Source organism: Polypterus senegalus, chromosome 15 (assembly GCF_016835505.1).
Source record: "Polypterus senegalus isolate Bchr_013 chromosome 15, ASM1683550v1, whole genome shotgun sequence".
Lineage (NCBI taxonomy): Eukaryota > Metazoa > Chordata > Cladistia > Polypteriformes > Polypteridae > Polypterus > Polypterus senegalus.
This window is the reverse complement of record NC_053168.1, coordinates 30,785,573-30,808,027: the sequence shown is the minus strand read 5'-3', so window position 1 is coordinate 30,808,027 and position 22,455 is coordinate 30,785,573. Positions and strand designations below refer to the sequence as shown.

Genomic DNA, 22,455 nt, shown 5'->3' with positions numbered 1-22,455 from the left:
AGAGTTGTATTCAAGATGGAAAACTGCAAGCACAGCATTACCAGGAATCATTAAGAAACTGGCCTGTCAAGTAGTGGAGATTGTGTTTTGAGTCCCGAGGATGTGATGCTGGACAAATCCAGCTAGTAGTTAATCACACAAGCAAGACAGGTTATTGTATAAAGCATTGTGAATTATTAAATAGGAAGAAATCAAAAAGATTATGGAGCATCTACAGCACCTTTAAAACAGAACTGGACTTAAAACATGGCCTTTATTCAAATCTTCCATCTTTAAAGAGAAAAGCTTGAAGTGTTTGTTTGTATTCAAATGATAATACAAACTAGAGCTTGTGTGGTGATGTTTCATAAGAGAGAACTCTTTCTTCTCTGTTTGCTTTTATGCTTTGCTTTAACTGAGGGGCAGGAATGTTCACTATTAGATTTGTGTGTTTCCAGTTCATTCCTCCCACTCTGCAGATTTCTATCTCTGTCCTTTTCCTCCCTTATTTTCCTGTCTATTGCATTTGTGCACTGACTTTATTTATTTTAACAGTAAACTGAAGTAAATGAACCGGCTAATCAGTTGCTGGAAACAATTAAAAATATCTGTGACCATCTGCAATTAGAGTAGCATAAAAATAGATTTCCCATCTAATGAGACAAAACAACCTTTAATTACACATTTTGTATGGTCTCGTTATAATTTACACTTTATCAAATGCTGAGCTCATTAATATTTCTTCACAAGATACTAACAAGACAAAGGAAATGTGTACTGGCAATGGCATTCTAGGGCATCAAGTAAAACATCGCACAGGATCCTCTGAAAGTGAGGGTAAGGAACAACCTAGTGTGATAATTGGGCTTTATTGCACCCGACCCGGCACAGATTGACCCAGAGGCACATATCAACACACAAAGACTTTTTATTTTTCTTCACCTGTGTGGCACGTCTTCCCCGCGAACCCCACAGGCAATACACAGTCCCAAAAGCACTTATTCCACAACAACAAGTCTCCACCTTGCACCACCACTCCTCCCAGGCAACCTCATCCTCTTCCTCCTCATTCTGGCCCTCTTTGAAGGGAGGGAGGCCCTTTTTCTAGTCCTCCTGGAAGTGCTCCAGGTGCTGAATCAGCTGGCGCTAATTGCACCTCCGGACAGGGCTGTAGAGGTGTCCAAGTTGGCTCTGGGATCCCTGCAGCCCCCCCTGGTGGCCACCCCAGATCCCCACAGAGTTGGGAAGCACTCCAACTCCCACGAAACCCTGCGGGAAACTGAGGCACCATCATGAGCCAGGGAGGCTGCCACCAAGCGTCTCGGGGGAGGTACTGAGGAGCATAAGTAGAAGGGGCATCCTGGCCAGGCATGGGATGCGGCCGCCCACCACACTAGAAAGAGATGAGTCCTGTTGTCCCTCTAAGATCCTGGAAAGCTTAGCAGGTTAGATGGCCTCATCTAGTGGGTAGAAGAAGCAATGAGAGGTAAGAGAATATGTGGACATACACCCTGGACTCCACAACAGACAAGGCCTGTAAGTGTTCAAATGGGATTGTGCTGCAGTTTTTCAGACAGGTAGACAGCTGCCTTGAAGTCCTGGACCATAAAGGCCAATTGAATGGCTATTGGTGCAAGGCCTCAGGAGTTACTAAGTGGAACACTAGCCTGGTTTGAATATATGGCTTGGTAATAAGAGAAAATGTAAAGACACATGCAGTTCATCACATAGCCCACTCATGCTCAAACCCGCACAGGGGCTGATTTGGAAAAAACAGTTAATCTTACCAGCACATCTTTAGAGTTTGTGGGATAAACCCACACAGACACAAGAAAGACATGCAAACTGCATAGGAACTGTTATGTCCGCAAACTGAAAAGTCATGTTTGTGAGCATCAGGAGTTAAGTGTGGGACAGAAGAAGCTCCAAATCAGGAGATCAAGTGTCACGATTGTTAAGCCAAGACTTGAGACCAAAAACTCAGTCAAGAAACGTTAGCAAAAAGGTTAGAACCCAGAAAAGGAGAAGAAAAGGACCTAGAAAAGGGATTTAAATTCACAACTTGGATTATTATTTCCAGTGTTTCTTTCCTTCAATTTGATGTTCACTTTGCACTTTGTTTATTTGTCATGTAATTTTGTTTCTTTTGTTTCTTCTTTAACTATTTGTATTTTTATTAATTGATAATGACTTTGGTCTTGGGGGGATGGAGCCTATCCCAGCTAGCACAAGGGCACAAGGCAATAACAAATCCTGGAGAGGGCACCAGTCACTGCAGGGCGAGCACACACATATACCAAGCACACAGTAAGATCAATTTAGCATCGTCAGTTGACCTAACCAGCATGCCTTTGGACAGTCGGAGAAAACTGGGGCACCAGAAGAACCAAGCCAGACATGGGAGAACATTCAGGCTTCTCACAGGGAGGACCTGGGACACTACCATTGCACCATTTTGTTTTGTGTACTATGTAAGTATGCTATAAACTAATGTACTTGATTTTGTATCATTGTGTCATACAGTCAGTTGTATTGTACTGTAAAATCTTCCATCGAGTGATTTAATGTGGTATCACAAAAGTGAAATTGACATACAAGTGCTGTATGAACCATTCAATACCAATTTTTATTTTTATCAGGGAAAATAAATACATCTTTCAGCTCATGTGGTATAGCGGGTCCACAGCTTGCTAAGTAAAAGCCATTTTTTTTAAAATAAATTATCACCGCTCTCGCGGCGGCTTAGCGAGGGGGCATTGGGCCGTAGCAAGCCGCGGGACGGTCCATGGTGTGGGCGTTTCTCACCAAGTGCACAGGTGAGGAACTGCCCACATCCGTGATTGCTCCCGTGGCTAATGTGCTACGGCTGTGATGGCCCCTCGCATTATTTAAAAAAGAAGTGTGAGTCGGTTAGGGGAGATCAGGAAAAAAGAAAGGAAGAGAAAAAGACGGAGGTTGTAGGGAGCGAGTGAGGAAGCAGGCGGTGCAGGAGAGACAGACACGCGGAGCGTGTGGTGAGCGTGTGTACGAGCGCTCGAGGGCGGCTGCGAGGAAGCTGGGTGTTAGGCCAACACCCAGGTGTTTGAGTTGATGTTGCTCCCGCTGAGCGACCACGTAGCGGGAGTGACCAGAGGAAAGCGACGAGCCGCAGAAGGCCGCGGAAAGGCAGCGGAAGTCGGGAGGCTTGGTGGTGGAGTCCCCAACGTGGGTGACCTGGCCGTTGGTGGACATCAAGTCTCAGGGACTGGGATGATAGCCAGACCGAAGCCAGGGATCGGGAGGTCTCCAGTCTCGTGTGTGTGTGTGTAGTAGGGTTGAATCGTCCCGTATTTGAGAATGAAATTGCGCTTGGCCCCCAAGGGATGTGGCCCCCGCTGCAGTATGCGTCCCTTATTTTTTTGTATTAAAAGTGGTAACCCTAGTGTAGAGGAAAGCAGCTGCAGAGAGCGTCTTGCCCAAATGGGATAAGCAGGTGAGACGCATACAGAGAAGAAGCACCAGAGTTGTTGTTGTTGTTTTAAAACTGCTTCCAAAGAAACATTTTAACCTTCGAATTTAAAGGATTGCTTTTGTTTGCTGTTTTTAACCTCCACATTCCTTTTAATGGATTATTTATTTATTGAAGAACTTGAAAGCACTACACATTATTTGAACACCTGTTTTTGTTTTGATGGACTGTTTTAATAAAAGCACTTTTGCACATTTTTACCATTCCCCTTGCTTAATTGTTGCCTTCACTGACTAGCTCATCGGTGACATTACTGACGGTGTTGGGTTCAAGGGCTTCCAAATAGCGATGGGAGCGTGGAGCCAGAACCCACATCGTCACAACTCATTTCAGCCTATCTTTATATAGCGTCTTCCTTTTTCGAACGGTACTCCTCATTATCTTATAAACAGTAACAATGTACTGCACGATAACGTGAAGCGAATACACTTGACTTGAGCATTCCTCGTTTTCATCCTCTTTCTCTGTACGTTTAGCATTCATTTGCTCAGAGGTTGATGTGCTTGCTGCTTCCTGAGCAGCTCCTCTTTTCTCTACCCTACCGGCCCTCTTCTTTCTTCGGGCATCTTTTCGTGTTAAAACTGATTAAGTCAATTTTTGTGTTGCAATTACTTTGTAAATTTTCTTTAAGCTGGCATTTAAGTCTTCAATCTGCCTCAAGAATGTTTTAAGATATGAAGACGTAGGGGAAGTGACGGCGAAGGTGGAAGGAATGAGAACGGCGACCGTACGCATGCGCCACCCTGCTGGCAGCTGCCGAGAGTTGATTCTACAATAAAATAAAAATAAAAAGAGGAATAACCTTGGTGGTCAATCATCACCCCGAAAGCAGATAGTGGACGTCACGTAGTACAGTATATATGTACTAAATTTCAGGTCAATAGTCCAAACGGTTTGTGATCTACAAGTGATTTAAAATCCTGGACAGACAGACAGCCATGATAGTGTATTATACAGGGTGGTCCAGATCTAATTATGCAATTACGCTATAACTTATTAAGTTTATTACTCCGAGCCAGTATCCAACTGAATGGAGGACAAGTGGGACATTACATGGAAAATCAGTGAAATTCAATGTAAGTCCATTTTTGTTTATTACAAGATATTTCGAACAATTCTTTTGTCTTGTATTGTTTTCCTGCATTGCATTAAAAGCTGCATAATAGTTAGATCTGGATTACCCTATATATAAAGATGGTAATGAACTAGAATGTACATTTTAAAGGGCAGGAATGATGGTCCTGTCAGCTTGCATTGTATCAGATGTGGAAACCTGGTGCAGAATACCACAGGGAACTCTAGGCGCTTTAACATGTAAATACCACTGAGGAGAAGCTGAGGCTGGGTAAGTTCAACCTGAGCTTTGTTTAATTCAAGTGAAACCTCCTTTACTGGAAGCAAACATCCTGGGTGCCAGACCGACAGCAGCTAGCTTATATTATAAAGATAATTACAATAATGTTAATTACTAATAATATTGCAGTAATCCCTCCTCGATCGCGGGGGTTGCGTTCCAGAACCCCGCGATAGGTGAAAATCCGCGAAGTAGAAACCATATGTTTGTATGGTTATTTTTATATATTTTAAGCCCTTATAAACTCTCCCACACTGTTAACATAATTAGAGCCCTCTAGACATGAAATAACACCCTTTAGTCAAAAGTTTAAACTGTGCTCCATGACAAGACAGAGATGACAGTTCTTTCTCACAATTAAAAGAATGCAAAGATATCTTCTCTTCAAATGAGCGCCGTCAGGAGCAGAGAATGTCAGACAGAGAGAGCAAGATAAAAGCAAGCAATCAAAAAATCAATACGTGCTTTTAAGTATGCAGAAGCACCGCGATAAAGCGGCATTTTGTAGAGGAGCGTCCGTATCTTCTAGGCAAACAACCTCTGTGCAAACAGCCCCTCTGCTCACACCCTCTCAGTCAGGCAGAGATAGTGAAAGAGATAGAGAGAAGCAAACAATCAAGCACCGCACGGGAAGCATATCTTATATCATTGAGGAGTTTTAGTTAATATGTAATACATGCTCTGATTGTGTAGCTTCTAAGCCATCCGCCAATAGCGTCCCTTGTATGAAATCAACTGCGCAAACAAACTGTGGAAGCGTGTACCATAAATTAAAAGACCCATTGTCTGCAGAAATCCACGAACCAGCGAAAAATCTGTGATATATATTTAGATATCTTACATTTAAAATCCGCGATAGAGTGAAGCCGCGAAAGTCGAAGCGCGATATAGCGAGGGATTACTGTAGACCTAATCAATCCTGTTGTGATGTATTAGCCAGGGCCGTCTTAACACATGGGCACACTGGGCAGTTGACAGGGGGCCCCACGAGCACAGAGACCGAGTGGTTGTGTAGGTAGGAGCCCCAGTGCACTGCTTTGCCCGGGGGCCTATAATGCTGTTAAGACGGCCCTGGTATTAGCGCCCTGTTCAGCACTGATTTATGTGTTGTGTCTGACTTTGTAGGCTCTCCAGCTCCTCACTGCCACTGCTTTGAATGAAGAGGATTCGGAAAACGGATGGAAGAACATGCATGGCAACTACAGCTGCATTCCTCATGTTATGTTTAAGAATGGTGTAGGGGTTGGTGGCAGCTATGTCTCTCATTATTTTAGGAGTGCGTGCCACTTCAGGACATTGTTGGATAATATTACACCCAGTAGCTTTGCGCTCTTTGGTAAAAACGTCGGCGAGACCCAAGCAAGTTCACCCTTAAGCAGTTGGTCTCTTGTGTCAGGGCAGACAGGCCCATTCTTGAAAAGATTGAATAGATGAGAGTAATCTGAGCTAATTGTTGTTGAAATACCAAATGACCCTAAATAGTGCAAAGCTTTTACTTTTATTTAATTATAAGGGAAATGAGGGACACAGTGGTGAAATGATTATGGGTGCTGTTTCCGTGTCCATGCAACCATCTCTCCCTCATACCAAAGGCATGTCTGCTAGGTTATTTGGCAAGTTTAAGTTGACCGGATATTAGCAAATATGACTGAGCATTTCAACAGACTGGTGGTACCCCATCTAGCATGGGTCCCACCTTGCACTTTGTGTCACCAATTCCGTATAAACAGATCTGAAAATCGTTACAAGAATGGCTATGAAGTTAACACTCCATCATAAAAAAAAGAGATCTCAAACTATTTGCCAGGTTTAGATAATGTTGCTAAAATGTCTGCTTTTTTTACTTGCCTCTTTATGCATAAAATACCCCCAAAACACTATCTTTCAGGCACATTTATTTTTATTCATTATTAGATTATCTTAAGTAGTACTGATATAGGCTGGCAAATTAGTTACTGCTGTTGCCTCACTGCTCCTAAGACCTGCATTCAGTAAAGTGTGTATGTAAGGTCATCGAGCATGGTCAGGTAGATGTGCACCAAGTCAGGGTTATGGGGACTTTCATGATTCCATAAGAGCTGATTCTGGTCCAGTGCACAGCAAGAAATTTAAACATACATTAAACAAATTTGTAGACACCTGTCCATCACACCCCTTATGAGCTTGTTGGATATACCATTCCAAAACTATGGGCATAAATATGGAGTTGCCCTCCTCTCTTCTGGGAAGGTTTCCCACAAGATTTTGGAGTGAGTCTGTGGAAAGTTGTGCCCATTCAGATAAAAACAGCATTTGTGAGGTCTGGGACTGATGTTGAACAAAAAGATCTGACTCACAATTGGCATTCCAGTTCATCCCAGAGGTGTTCAGTAGGGTTGAGCTCTGTGCAGGCCACTCGAGTTCTTCCACATCTCTACAAGGTTTTTGGTTCTCCCTTTGTTTTGGGAAAAATTGCTTCAAATGTCTGTACAATGTAAACAACTCATTGTTTGCCGTGATGTTTCCAAATGAATTTTGGTACCATCGCATAGAAATTTAACAAACTTATCCAATGACCCTCGAACTGTATGTACCATGGCTTTGTGGACAGGAGCACAGTCATGCTAAAACAAACTATTGCCATAAAGTTGGAAGCACACAATTGTCTAAAATGTCTTTGTATGCTGTAGCATTAATAATACCCTTCACTGGAGCCAAGAGGATGAGCTCAGACCCTCAAAAACAACCCCAGATCATCGTTCTTCCTCCACCAGCTTTACAGTAGACTCTATGCCTTATGGAAGGGAGGGTGTCCTGGTATCCACCAAGCCCAGATTCATCCGTCAGACGTTCAGATAGTGAAGTGTGAGTCATCACTCCAGAGAACATGTTTCCACTCCTCCAGTGTCTAATGGCAGCATCCTTTACACCAATCCAGCTGATGCTTGGCATTGTGCATAGTGATCTTTGGCTTGTGTGCAGCTGCTCGGCCATTTCATGAAGGTCCAGATGCACAGATCTTGCGCTGACGTTATCTCCAGAGGTAGTTTAGAACTCTGATGTGAGTGATGTAACACAGGATAAGTAATTTTTATATGCTATGCGCTTTGCCCCTCAGCAGCCCAGCTTTGGGAGTTTTTGTGGTCTACCATTTTATGGCTGAGATGTTGTTGCTCCCAAACACTTCCACTTGACCAGAGCAGATCAAGCCAAGCAGAAATGTCATGTAGTGACTTGTGGCAAAGGTGGCATCCTATGAAAGTACCACATATAGCGTATCTCAAAATGATTTTCTTATCCGTTAAATTTCAAGCATTTCATGATATTATTTACATTTATTAGACTGAGGTAACACAAATGCATTTCAAGATATCTCCAATATATTTTCAGATGTCAAGATGTATTTCAAGATATCTGAAACTCTTTAAAAGATGTCTCAAAATTGCTTTAAAATTTGATATATCAGCAATTATTTATTATACATATGCACACACTATATAAACAGTATATATATATATATATATATATATATATATATATATATATATATATATATATATATATATATATATATATATATATACAGTATATATATATATACACACACAGTGGAACCTCGGTTCATGACCATAATTCGTTCCAAAACTCTGGTCATAAACCAATTTGGTTGTGAACCGAAGCAATTTCCCCCATAGGATTGTATGTAAATACAATTAATCCATTCCAGACCTGCAATAGTTTGCGCTATAGCGCTACCAACTGTTGGCTAAAAGCACTTTTTTTAATGAGTTTTAAGCACAGGGAAAAAAATGAACATTTGAAAAAATCCGTAATAAACCACCAAGAAAAATAACATTACAACAATGCACGCTACGAACCGACCGCTGGAAACAGAAGTGAAAACAAAATCAAGCCCAGTGCATTCTTTAACTGCCTTCCTACCTTAATGCGTCCAGCTCTCTCTCGTGCTGCCTCTGTGTGTGTGTGTGTGTCGTGCTCTCTCTCTCACTGCCTGTGTGTGTGTCGCGCTCTCTCTCTCACTGCCTGTGTGTGTGCGTCTGTCTCTCTCTCGCGCAGCCTGTGTGTGTGTGTCGCGCTCTCTCACTCTCTCTCTCTTGCTCGCTGCACAGGAAATGCACAGGGAGAGACTGAACATGTACAAACCGAAAGGGAAACTGGGTTGTTCGTATACCGAGTGTGTGATCGTGAACTGAGGCAAAAGTTTACCGAACTTTTTGGCTGTAAACTGAGTTGTACGTGTACCGAGACGTTCGTGAACCAAGGTTCCACTGTGTATATATATATATATATGTATATAAAATCCTAAGACTAAAAGTGAAACGATTTTGTCATACAGTGATCCCTCGCTATATCACACTTCAACTTTCGCGGCTTCACTCTATCGTGTTTTTTTTTCTCATACACGCTTACGTCACTACGCATGCGCTTTCTGAGAACTTTTATCTAAGCCCTACGATGGCTCCTAAACGTGCTGCTTTTTCTAAGCCTTCTGACAATAAAACTAAGCGCCGGAGGAAGATGCTTACTATCCAGGAGAAGGTGAAACTCTTGGATATGATTAAAGATGGCAATACCCTACAAAAGCCTCCTTATGCATATGAAAAGACAGCGCCAGTAACTGCCTATCAAGATGTTCTTCAGCCGCGCACCCAGACACCCACTGCCTACTCCTAGTACTTCTTCACTGAAGACAACAACGCACCTGCTGAAGATACTGCACCACCTCTGAAGACTCTCCTACTGAGGTCGTGCCTTCATAGGTTAGTGGTTGTGTGCAATTAAATGTACAGTACAATAATCTACTATAGAAAAGCGTTCGGGATTGTCCTTCCGTCCCGTGAGTGCAAAGAGTAGCGGTATTCCGTTATTACAGACTTACTACTTGCGGCTTGAGGTACGAAGTGACGCGATGTGAGCAGAGTTCTGGTGCTCTCATCGTTCCCTTGCTTTTGTGTGTGATGCGCTGGAAAAATAGAAAAAATTATGTCTCTGGAAATAATTAATGTTGATGGAGTACAAATGCCTCACCGCATAGTAAATATCAGGGGAGATGGTGCTTGCTTATTCTCATCTATAGCTTATTTAGTGCATGAAACTCCGTCTTTAGTGGTACAGATTCGGGCTGACATTGTATGACTTTGGACAGGCACTTGAGGGGATTAAAAAAAAAAAGATGTTATGAACGGACACTTTGATGTTCTCATTCTCTACACTTACATGCCTGATGTACACATGGAGTGCACAATAATTGAAGATAAAAGTCGGTCGCCTTAAAAGGCGAGTGTGCCTAGTAATATGATATTTGTAACGTCTAATATGTCTTATTTTCTCTTATTTTGTCTAATATATTGGGTAATAGGAGTGTAATGGTGACTAAAGGGTGTTATTTTATGTCTAGAGGGCTCTAATAATGTTAAAAAACGTATTTAGAAGGTTGTAAACAGGTTTTCTATAGTCTTAACTGCGAAAATATTCGATTTATAAATAAAGAATCCTACTTCGTGAAAATTCATTTATCACGGGAGAGTCTGGAATGGATTAACTGTGATAAACGAGGGTTCACTGTATTTTAATGTCACGTTTTTTGTCATGCTTTAAATCGGGCTTATTTTAAAACCTAGATTTATATGCTTGGTATCATTCTTTTCAGAATTTATTGAACTTTAATGTGATGTTGTTAGATTTTCAGATTCTTATTCCATTTTTAAATTATAAACTAAACAATATCAAGAACTCACATCCTGCGAGACGAGACTTAACCAAGAGTGCCAAGAGATTTAACCATGCCTGGGACTGAAAGAGTAGGACAGCTGCTGTAAAGGCTTTTAAACGTCCAAAGTGCCATGTGAGATGCAGATCATGCGGCACAGTAGCAGCAGCAATCTGGCAGTTGATCGAACAAAGAGGAGGTAAAAAAAAAACTATTAGTTTCCCATTTTATCATCGTATAAGAGGGGGTTTCGGAGGAGCGACCACATCTCCTTGGGGTGCGTTTACCCCCCCTCTTCACATTGCGAGTGGCAGACTGGCTGCAACTGGGTGTTGGGCACCAAAGGTGCCAGGGGGACTTGCCCCCCTAGTATCTATCTATATACAGTATATATCTATATATAATCTTCATTTGGATCTTGATCTTTGTTTGTCCGCGAATGAATTAGAAGAAGAAGCACTAGATGGCAGTAGAGAGACAGCTAAAACATTGCATTAAGAATCTCCTCCAGGCTTATACTACTGAAGACTGTAGTACTCCAGTCACACCTCAAAACACAGACATTCAAACTAAACAAATTGTGCTTTAAATTAACTAAAGAGAGCTTCATTTAGATCTTGATCTTTGTTTGTCCGCGAATTCCACGCATGCGTAGACCACCTTCCAGTTTAGTACGTTGTTGTTTCTCACGGATGTCAACAATGTGCTGGAATAACGAAAGGGGTGGTGGACAGTGTTACGCTGGTTAGCTCCTGAGGCCTGGTTAGAGAATGAGATTGCCGAAGATAAAAGGTACGTGCCTACGTAACATATGAATGAAAGAAAGACAGTGGGTAAAATGAATGACAACGTAACAGCACGTTCCGGAAATTATTATTGTTACGTTGTAGCCGGCGAGTGCTGCGCGTCTCACAGTTGTACTGTGGCTTGCTCACATGTCAGTGAAGTGATCCCTATTTATGCTTTAAAGAGCCTGGATACCTATGTGCCCCCCTTTTATAACCATTGCTCCGTGTATATTGTCTTACTCTTTGGATTGCCACAAAGCAACCTGCGAGATTGGAGAAAGATTGAGAAGACATCATGAGAGGAAACGACAGCGTCGTGAAAACGAGACGGACTGTGAACGGACAGAAGCAGAAATGCTCCTACACCACCACATAATTACTATTCGGACAGTGATTAGGCCGTTCCTATCGAATTAATATCCAAGGGTTTTCTTTTGTAATTTTGTTTCCCTTATAAAAAATCATAATGCTGTGCAACGAAGGGCCCAGTTCACGACTGGCAGCCGCGTTTAAACTGGGAGCCCTTCACAGGCAACTTTAACACGCATACGAAGTTAGTTGGCGCACATTACTAGTATAGTATATATATATATATATATATATATATATATATATATATATATCGCAAAATGATTTTCAGGTTTCTTGAAATAAAATTTGAAATATACTTAAGCATATCTCATACGGAGCAGAAACACAGCTTAAATTTTCAGAAAAAGAAACTGAGAATGTATTTTGGATATCTTAAAATCACTTACTTTGCAATTCAAAATATCTAAAATGAATTTTAGATACCTTAAAAAGGCAGGAAGTTCGATTGAAACACATAAAATATAATAGGAAGTAATTTTGAGAGATGTAGAATTACATTGCAAATACTTCAATGCACACACGAGTTAATTTAACGTATCTCAATTTACATTTGAGGGGTATTTTTCAGACACCTGTAACCAGGTGTCATTTTCAAGGTACTGTATATTAAAAATGCGATATCTGACAAAAATGCTTTTGAGATATGTTGATATATAATTATCAGATATCCGTTCTTCATTTTAAGATTTCTTAAAATACATTCCAAGATATCTAAAAGGTTTTTAGGTAGCTCTAAAGGTTTTTTTTTTTAAAAAAACGACTACCCTTGTATACAGCAACAAACGCGAGGTTTTCCGTTTGTAACCACTAGGTGCCGCTGTATCACAGTCCCTAATTTGTTCACCTTTACTTGCAGTGAGAAGTCAAGCAAAATGACACCTTTTATTGGCTAACTAAAAAGATTACAGTATGCAATGCTGTTGCCTCGAAAGACTGCATATTGTAATCTTTTTAGTTAGCCAATAAAAGGTGTCATTTTGCTTCACTTCTCACTATATCCATAATGGCTAACACGGTACAACACCCTAGTACCTTTACTTGCTAAATGTATCAAGAATAGTTACAGCAGAAACACCAGAAGAGAAAATAGCGTAAGCTTGAATTAAATTGTGTTCAATGTATCAACAAAAACCGGAGTTGCCGTGTTAACAACCAAAGTCTGTCCCAGTGAGAACAAACCCATCCAATTCCACAGGCATAGCACCACATTGGGGCTGAAGAGAAAGGTGAAATACGAGGCTTGCACGAAACCGCAGTACGTGTTGTTAACTATAGAAGGTTGTTTCAAAATGTTATTAGTTTAATTTTGGATCCTAAAAAAGTAACATGGTCGGTAGAACAGTTTACAAAATGGACAGATTATCCACATCTGGAACACTAAAGTCAGATTACACACATTAGTAATGCATTAGAAATGACGGATGTACAAATTTACGATGTTCAAGATTATCACATATGATGGAAGTGATCAGGTTGAATGTATTGGATGAAGTCTGCTTTCTTTCGTTGTTTCAGGTATAAAATCGGAACCTAGGAAATTGTAACATGTCTGTCTAATGTCCCTGCCCCGCTTGATTTCTTCAAAAAGCAGGGGAATTTATATAATCGCATAATCCTCCCCACGAATCATAGATCAGCTAACTGCGCGCTCAGACCTCAAGTACGTATCGCCCCGCCCGTGTGGCCTTCCGTGCTCCACCCAATCGGCTGCGTGGCGACATTGTTTGCCATGACAACATAACAATAACTGAGACACACACCCCTCATCCGCCCCCCCGTCCCCCGTCCCGTCTACTTCAGTTTCTTGTCAGCAAATGGGAGGAAAGGTGCAGCTCTGATCTTTAGGATTCTCGTCAGTTAAACAAAATTATTTTTCTCTGACAGAAAACCAAAAATTGTAAATAAGGTGGCTTTGTTACATCAAACGATAAATCCTTGTTCCAGTTAATATAAGAAAAAAAATCACAATACAGAGCACTTCGAGCAGGTGGTCATTTAAACAATAAAAGATATTTAAAGAATGTGACCATTTGACCTAATTAGTTTACTACTAGGGTGTCGAGAGAAATGCGATTAACGTGAAAACGCTCAATCCTGTACCTCCTAACACACAGAAGTGCTCGATATTAGAACACTGAACATATCTGTTAGCAATATGAAAAGATAAAGCAATGTTATTAAATATGTAAAGAAACTGTTTTTTGTCAAATCACACTACAAAACAAGAAAATGCATTTGTTAAAGTGTGCCCATTAAAAACAAAATGTATAAATTGTTTTATTTTCCACTCTTTAGCCAGCACTGCCTGTGCCAAAGGCATAAAACTGTTATCGAACTCTGCGTCTCGATCTATATGTGGGCTTTTTGCAAATTTAATTTTGAATTTATGATTTTAAAAATTAAATGGAAACTGACAGTTATACGAAAACCATAAAAGAAAGTTTTACTCCTGGTGTCAGTGTTTTTTTAAAGAGTTTGAGCACGTATTATATAATAAACTAATGCAACCGCAAAATAAGAAAAGAAATAACTCGATCCAAGTAGAATTTTAAGGCACTTCAAAGAATTATCGGTGTCTTCATCTACCACAGAATCAACGGGTTTATATTTTCTTAAAACAACAGCATCGGATAGCTGTACATAAAAGCTATTGTATAGAATAGCCACATTTCTAATTCGTTTTCTGTGGCGAGCGAATAATTCTAAAGAAATCAGTAATCCACTTTAAGGGGCACGGTGGTCCATCCCGGCATTATCGAGCACACGGAACCAGCCGGGTATTTTCAGCGAATTTTTTGTTAATCTGATTTTGACTTCACTTCTGTATTCACTATAAAATCTGCGATCTTCTCGCTATTCGTTAATCCAAAGCAAATATTTCGATTAGTCATACACATACAGGTATATACCTTCGGAGATGTCCCCTTTAATATGTAAGAATGCTACATTTGAAGGCTTCCACTCCTTTTCCGCTGTATTCTGGTGACTATTCGTTTTTCAGTTTGTCACTTCACTGTTCAGTCTTCACGGATACAGTCATGCATTTACACCGGCATGTTTGGTATTTAATGGTGACCCTGTCAGACAAACGCTGCCACACACCATCACTGTTTTCCACACCTCGTTTGTTTGCGCTTTATGGGGATATGAGAAGAATCCTGGAGGACTGCAGTCTGCGATGCCCTGGGAAGTCATTTTGAGCTTTCATCTATTATGACTCCCTTTGGAAGGCAACCTTAGAATAAGGCGGTCGCATGGCCCATTGAAACACACCAACGGACAAACGTGATCACGAAGCTGAAGCAGATGTCCCTTTTTTAAAGGACTGTGTGTGTGAGAGGAATATTGGAGTGGAGAAGAAGAAAGTGAAGCATCCACCTCAGCTGACGGGCTGAAAATAATAATAATAATAATAATAATAATAATAATAATAATAATAATAATAATAATAATAATAATAATAAAAAGATTTCCAATAAAGAGCTCACAACATAGCATCCTATACTACACTTCTTCCTAATGTCCCACCGCCCATTTGATCGACTACATCAGGGGTGTCCAACTCTGGTCCTGATGGGTCACAGTGGCTGCAGGTTTTCATTCTAACCCTTTTCCTAATCAATGACCAGTTTTCACTGCTAATTAACTCATTTTCCCTTCATTTTAATTGCCCTATTTTTAAGGATTCAGTCCTCTGAGTTGATTCTTTTCTTCATTAAATGGCAGCCAAACTGAAATGAGATGTGAACAGGTGACCAGCAAAATTGGAACATCAAACTCCAGGCATTTTCACTCCAACCAGTTTCTTAATAAGAAGCCAATTCCTGCGGTTAATTAAAGCCGTTGTTGAATATTAGGACTAGTCGCTGGTTGTAGGCTGTTGATTTTCTGTTTTTTCCCCAAGACCACTGTCAAGATGGTTTGGTGACCTGAGCAGACCAACGTGACCGAGACCTTCACCTTTCTTTATTTTCAGGTTAGCTGGTCATGTGGCAGCTTGCTTTGCCTCTCATTATTATTTGGCTGCTCATTAAGGAAAAAGAAACAACTAAAGGGTCTGAGTCATGTCAGTTAAAACGACTCACTAATTAAGAAGATGGTTAGAATGAAAACCTACAGCCACTGCAGTCCACTACATGAGACTACATGATTTCCAGCGCTTTCACAAACTATTCAAACCCATTCACTTTTTCACATTGTGTTATGTTGCAGACTTATTTCAAAGTCATTTCAATTAATGCTTTCCCTCATCAAACAACACTCAATACCCCAGAATGACACATAAAATCTTCGGATACACTGCTGTGGTTTTAGGATTTTTTTTTGCAAATGTGGTGCTTTGACATAAAATCTTCTTATATAATACACTGCTGTGGTTGTCCGTTTGTCTGTCCAGGATTTGAAATCATCTGTAGCTTGCAAGCCATTTGAACTATTGACCTGAAATTTAGTACACATATACTACGTGACGTCTACTGCCCGCTTTCGGGGTGATGGTTTTTATTACTTTTTTATTTTTATTTTAATTTATAGTAGAATCAACTCTCAGCGGTGGCCAGCTGTGTGTATGTGTATGGGCGCCATTCTCATCCCTACCACCTTCGCCGTCACTTCCTCTACTTTTCATATCTTAAATCATTCTTGAGGCAGATTTAAGACTTAAGTGGCAGCTTAAGCGAAAAATTAAGAAAAACGTACTAAGTAATTGCAACACAAACACTGACCTAATCAGTTTTAACGCGAAAGGATGCCGACAGAAGAAGAGAAGCAGCGGGCCGCTAGGGTGGAGAAAAGAAGAGCTGCTCAGGAAGCAGCAAGCGCATCAACCTCTGAGCAAACAAATGATAAACGTGCAGAGAAAGAGTATGAAAACTAGAAATGCTCAAGTCAAGTGTATTCACTGCATGTTACCGTGCAGTACGCTGTGACTGGCACTGAATAATGTATAAACACCAAAACAGCAAAAATAACTAACAATACTGTGTTATGGTCACAATGTTCAACAAAATGAATAAAGCTAAAAAAAAAAGTTCAACTTGAGACTGCAAAAATATCAAAAAACGTGACCATCATCATCAGGTCCTTCCATGAAAACCCTAAATACAAAGAGGACTGTTTGACTTATGTTAGGTAGATTGCCCAGAGGGGACTGGGCGGTCTCTTGGTCTGGAACCCCTACAGATTTTATTTTTTTCTCCAGCCTTTGGAGTTTTTTTGTTTTTTCTGTCCACCCTGGCCATCGGACCTTACTTATTCTATGTCAATTAATGTTGACTTATTTTTTATTGTGTCTTCTATTTTCTATTCATTTTGTAAAGCACTTTGAGCTACATTTTTTTGTATGAATATGTGCTATATAAATAAATGTTGATTGATTGATTGATTGATTGATTGATTGATTGAAAAAAGATTGAGTGTCCAGGAGAAGACTAAGAAGAAGTACTACTGGCAGCTGAAACGTAGTGGAGAGGGGATCACACACTCTTAACTATACTGGTTCTTCAATGACATGGAAACATTTCATTTCGGGAAGCATTTTTTACACAGGAAACTGGTTCTTTGAACTTTGAAAAAGATCATAATTAGCAGACAAATCAGAATTTTAAATGTATAGTAAGTGACTGTATCCAGCAGGGGGCACCCACTCTCTGGAATTATATTCTTTAATGATGCAGAACAGACTGGAACCATACACATCCCTTTAGTAACCATGACGGCAATAATCGGATGACAGCAATATGACACACAAAGAGATATACCTATTTAACTTGCTTTAAAAAGTAATTTCTGCCCCAAAGAATACAATGCATAATTCATTTATAGATAAATATGCAGGCTGGAGAAAAACCAATGGAACATACAGGTGTCATTGAGTCTTCAGTGTAGGGAAGCCTACCAAATGCTGCTGCCCACCATACTGGAGGTTTGTAAAGCTGTCAGCATCCCCACAGAAAACACTGAATGAGCGCCCCCTGCTGGATACAGCGACCTGGCCGCATAGTAACAGAACAAGGAAACCTGAGCTGAGCCTTCATTACTGTATGCAGGGAGAGTCCTGTTAAAGTCGTGAATCCTTATGTCATGTCATGTCACTGTCTAACCTGCTTAATCCAGACCAAGGTAAATAACAAATCTATTATCATCCATCCATTTTCAAACCCGCAGGATCAAGGGGAAGGTAGCAAGCACTAGTCCCAGCCCAAATGTCAAACTCCACACTTTGATTTGACTTTATTGTGTTGTAGATTTAATTTTAAATTTATAACTGCTATTCTTGCGACTCAATCTACACGCATAATGACAAAATGAAAACACGTTCTCTCATTGATATATGAAAGGAAAAAAGGCTTTAAAAGTGACATACGCACTAAGTTAATAAATCCACTGTTTTCATTGCGGGCGGCACGGTGGCGCAGTGGTAGTGCTGCTGCCTCGCAGTTAGGAGACCCGAGTTCGCTTCCCGGGCCCTCCCTGCGTGGAGTTTGCATGTTCTCCCTGTGTCTGCGTGGGTTTCCTCCGGGCGCTCCGGTTTCCTCCAAAGACATGCAGGATTGGCGATTCTAAATTGGCCCGTGGGTGTGCTTGGTGTGTTTGTGTGTGTCCTGCGGTGGGTTGCCACCCTGCCCAGGATTGGTTCATGTGTTGGCTGGGATTGGCTCCAGCAGACCCCCGTGACCCTGTATTCGGATTCAGCGGGTTTGAAAATGGATGGATGGATGTTTTCATTGCCTTGTGTGAATTCAGGATTTGAAATTTTTTTTATTGCAGTAGCGATACAGAACTTAGTGCTGCGAGTTTGTAAACCTAATGATTTTTTTTCTGTAATTCATTTATTTATTTTTTGAGTTCTAAAGACTAATATACAAAATAGATTTAGATATGCTTAAATATATGAGTTGGAGAATCAAGATTAAAATATTTTATAAGCTTGGCGAACTTTCACGGCTTGTTGAGCTAATTAAAAGTTTTAATAATGTGGAAGAAAAGTGTGATAACTTTTTCATATGTCTATTGAGGTGAGGGGGTGTCTTAATCCGGCATTGACGGTAGGAAGCGATCCTTCCTTAAAAAGAATCCTCCTTTAATGATACTTTATGGCTCTTTTTTGGGTTGTGTGGTTCCTCGCAGAACTATTGTTTGACACAAAGCAACATTTATTTTATAAGGGTCTTTTCCTATAAAGCTCGTTGTGCTTTGAAAAACTTCCCAATATATAAAAATAAGAAATATAAAACGACACTACTTACTAAGGATACCCGGGTTTAGCCTTTGTTACTTATGTATGCCGCAAGAGTCTTTTTAAAATCACCAGTCATTTGTCACCGTCTGTTCGTGCTTATTTACTGTAAGGAGCCTGTTACAGATCCAAATAAATAAAAGTTCTTTCAGGGACCTTCACGTGGATGGGTCTTTTGAAAGCCAAAACTAGTTCCCCGTCTGAAGAAGCACTCTGTCACCTTTATTTTTAGGTGTCTTTGTGAAACTCTTGATTGTCGAGCTACCGGGAGCCTGTCACGTAAGGTAGGGTGACTGGCTGATGATGCGCCGTTCGCATTTATCAATATTTCCCCCAATTCAGCGCACACTCGTTTAAAGTTTTCGAAATAAATCGTGGAGCAAACTACTTATATGTGGCTTTAAAAAAAACAAGTGTCAATATTCGATTGTTTGAAATATAAATGTTAATTGTTCACTAAGTTCAATAAAACATTAAGGCCGTATTCAACGTCACAGCGTTGAAAGGATCCAAGGGCAAAAGCGTATGAAAGAGAAAGACATAACTCAGCGCAGAGCACACTACAAAAGTTTCAAGTTTTTAGATAATCACGGGATGCGCACTTTTGTTTCGCTAATAAACCGTTATGTCGGTGAGCCTAACGGTAAAAAAGAAAGCAACTTGAGCTGACGTCGGCTCGTTTTTTGTTATTTAATTGCACCCAAAGACATGTGCTTTTTCTTTGAATCTGTAAAAACAAGAGAAGCTGCCTTTTTGGCCCGCGCGAAGCCGCATCCTAGGTAACGGAGCGACGAGGAGGCGGAGTTAGAAAAGTTTAACCAGCTCGCTCGCTCGCTCGCCGGCCCACCCGGACCCGCCGGTCAGTACTGGAGGGAGGCAGCGCACCTTGTGGAGCCGTACTTCGGTTACCAGAGAATTTCGGGAGACCACTTCTGGAATAACCGCCAGAGGAGAAACTGGACAAATGCGGCATCAGTGCGTCCTGATGAGAAAGCTCCGCGATCTCCCTTCTTGAATGTTGAAGGAAAAATGTCAGAGGGCGGCTCGTTGAGTTCGGGTTCAGTCGTCAAGTCGGTGCATCGGGTAGTGCAGCTGGCTGGCAGAGGAGACTGGATAGCTCTGGAGCAGACCCTCAAATCGATGGATAAGGGTGACCCCGAGATTTCTCAGACTGGCGAGGTAAGCGATGTGCATTAGCTGCCGGTTGGGCGATGGAGCGCCTCAGATATCAAGGGGAGAGCGCAAAAGAAAAAAAAAAAAACAAAAAACAGCCTTTCTAATCAGAGTACTCGATGAATAATTCCAGCTGCTGTTATAACAAAACACCATCATCAAATATTGAATTTACTATTTGCGACTTAGCCAGGTGAAGTGGACCCCCGACACGTGATACACAAAGCAACTTTCAAAATGTATTGTGTGTAAGAGAGGCTATCTACTTTGTTATCTTGTCGGTTTCAATTGCTTTTTTTGTGTGTACCTGGCAATGTGCCTTCTGATAGCACACCGCAGGACAACTGCAAAATAAAATCAAAACCGATGTTCTGTACCATTGTGCCAGTCCTAGACGGGCCAACCCAACATGAAAAGAGTGAAATGTACCTGTCTAATGCAGAACTGGAATGATGGGCGCACAAAAATATGTGTTTCCCAAAAGAGGTGTCATCCGTTGGCGAAGGGGCAGTGATGTGCGTGGACCCTTTGCCAGGCAGTGGCTCACAAAGGGGAGAAGGGGCATTTTACAGGGGCAGGATTAGTTCATTCCCAGACACAAATTAGTGCTCATTATTATTTCTGTGCTTTTAATTTCACTGAAAATTTGAATGTGACATCAGGGATATTATGATGTTCACAACCTTGGCAAAATATTAGTCCGTGACTGCCGATTATGTCATTTTCATTTACTTCATTTTCTAATATAACCCATCTTAACAAGCTGAAAGAGCAAATTCAATGAAATACCAAATGAATTTTAACATCAAGTGTACCCATCATACGCTCATACAGGTTCTATAATGGTACTTTACTGGGATGTGTGGTTCCCCATAGAACTATAACACAATAAAGAATCATTTCTCTCTGGAATGATTCTTTGCTTTTTTAAATTGCTTTGTTTAACTTTCAAAAGGTTCCTAATATGTGGAGAAAATACAAATCTTCAACATGTAGTAGGCAGGATACTAACAGATGAAGAAACCCTGAAGTTTGCCTGTGTTATTGTATGCAGTGAGAGTCCTTTCAAAATCAGGAACTTATTTGTATTTCACAAATCTGTCATCGTTTATTCATGTTAATTTTGAAACTTGTTAGTGATCTAAAATGATAAATACAGTGAATAAAGGATCTTTCTAGAACGTTCCTATGGATGGTTCTTTTGCATCTATACTGCATGTCTTTGAACAGTGGGCATGGCTGTTTATGGGATGTGTTACACCATCGAAATACAAGTTCTTTCATGAACCTTCACATGAATGGTTCCTTTGGGAACTGAAAATGGTTCCCCTATGGAACTGCTGTGAAGAACCACTTGATCACTTTTTATTTTAAGAACGATAGCACATCACTGTACCTTAGATGCTATTTCTAAACACTTTTTTTCTCCCGCTGCATGTTTTCTAACTTAAAAGCAGAATGACCACAATATTGTGGAACGCCATCATCGTGTGATTCTACAACATGAACGGACACTTTTCCAGTTGCCACACTGGTCCTGTACTTCCCGGAGTATTAGAAGTGAATTATTTCACAATATTATACAATCATGCACTACTTTACCATATGAACTTTAGCAAATATGTCTACTAATTTGTGTGTGGCTAATGGAAAGTCCTGCAATCTGAAGTGAAAACTGGTGTGCAGCAAGGATGCATGATGTCTGCTACACCGTTCAGTCTTGCCATTGACTGGATTATGAAGCAGACCAGACTAGATCTAGATCAAAGATCTAGACTTTGTAGATGATATCACAATGATATCACACACACATACATCACTACATGCAGGAGAAGGCAGACCACCTGAGCACCTTTGCTAATGAGTTAGGGGTGAAGGTAAGTCGGGAAAAGATGGAGACAATGTTCCTCAACATAGAGAATCCAGTGCCTGTAAAGATTAATGGGCAGGACTTACCAATCACAGACACGTCCACCAACCTCGACAGGATAGTAAGAATAGATGGAGGTGCCGGATGCGATTAAGAGTAGGCCCAGTAAGTAAAGAAGCGCCTCCAGAACTATGAAGTGTGTTTGGAGATCAGCTCTTTATAGATTACATCTTGCCTGAAGAAGGGGCCTGAGTTGCCTCGAAAGCCTGCATATTGTAATCTTTTTAGTTAGCCAATAAAAGATGTCATTTTGCTCGGCTTTTCTCTACATTCATAATGGCTAACACGGTACAACACCCTAGTACTACTATTCACACCAAACTGTGCCTCTACCAGAGTTGTGTCTTGTCAGTACTACTGTATGGATGGGCGTTGTTGGGGAATAGTGGGAAGCGACATTGCCA

General features: G+C 40.8%; 1 protein-coding gene across 2 annotated transcripts in view; it reads left to right on the top strand.

Moving 5' to 3' along the window:
• Window positions 1-19,829: 19,829 nt before the first annotated feature.
• The window catches only part of trpn1 (transient receptor potential cation channel, subfamily N, member 1), a 110,780-nt gene continuing 108,154 nt past the window's right edge, over window positions 19,830-22,455 (top strand). For both annotated transcript variants that reach the window (XM_039737390.1, XM_039737389.1), the window contains exon 1: window positions 19,830-20,127. In XM_039737390.1, coding sequence (XP_039593324.1) covers window positions 19,978-20,127 — 150 coding nt within the window. In that variant the 5' untranslated portion in view covers window positions 19,830-19,977. The remainder of the gene's footprint in view (window positions 20,128-22,455) is intronic.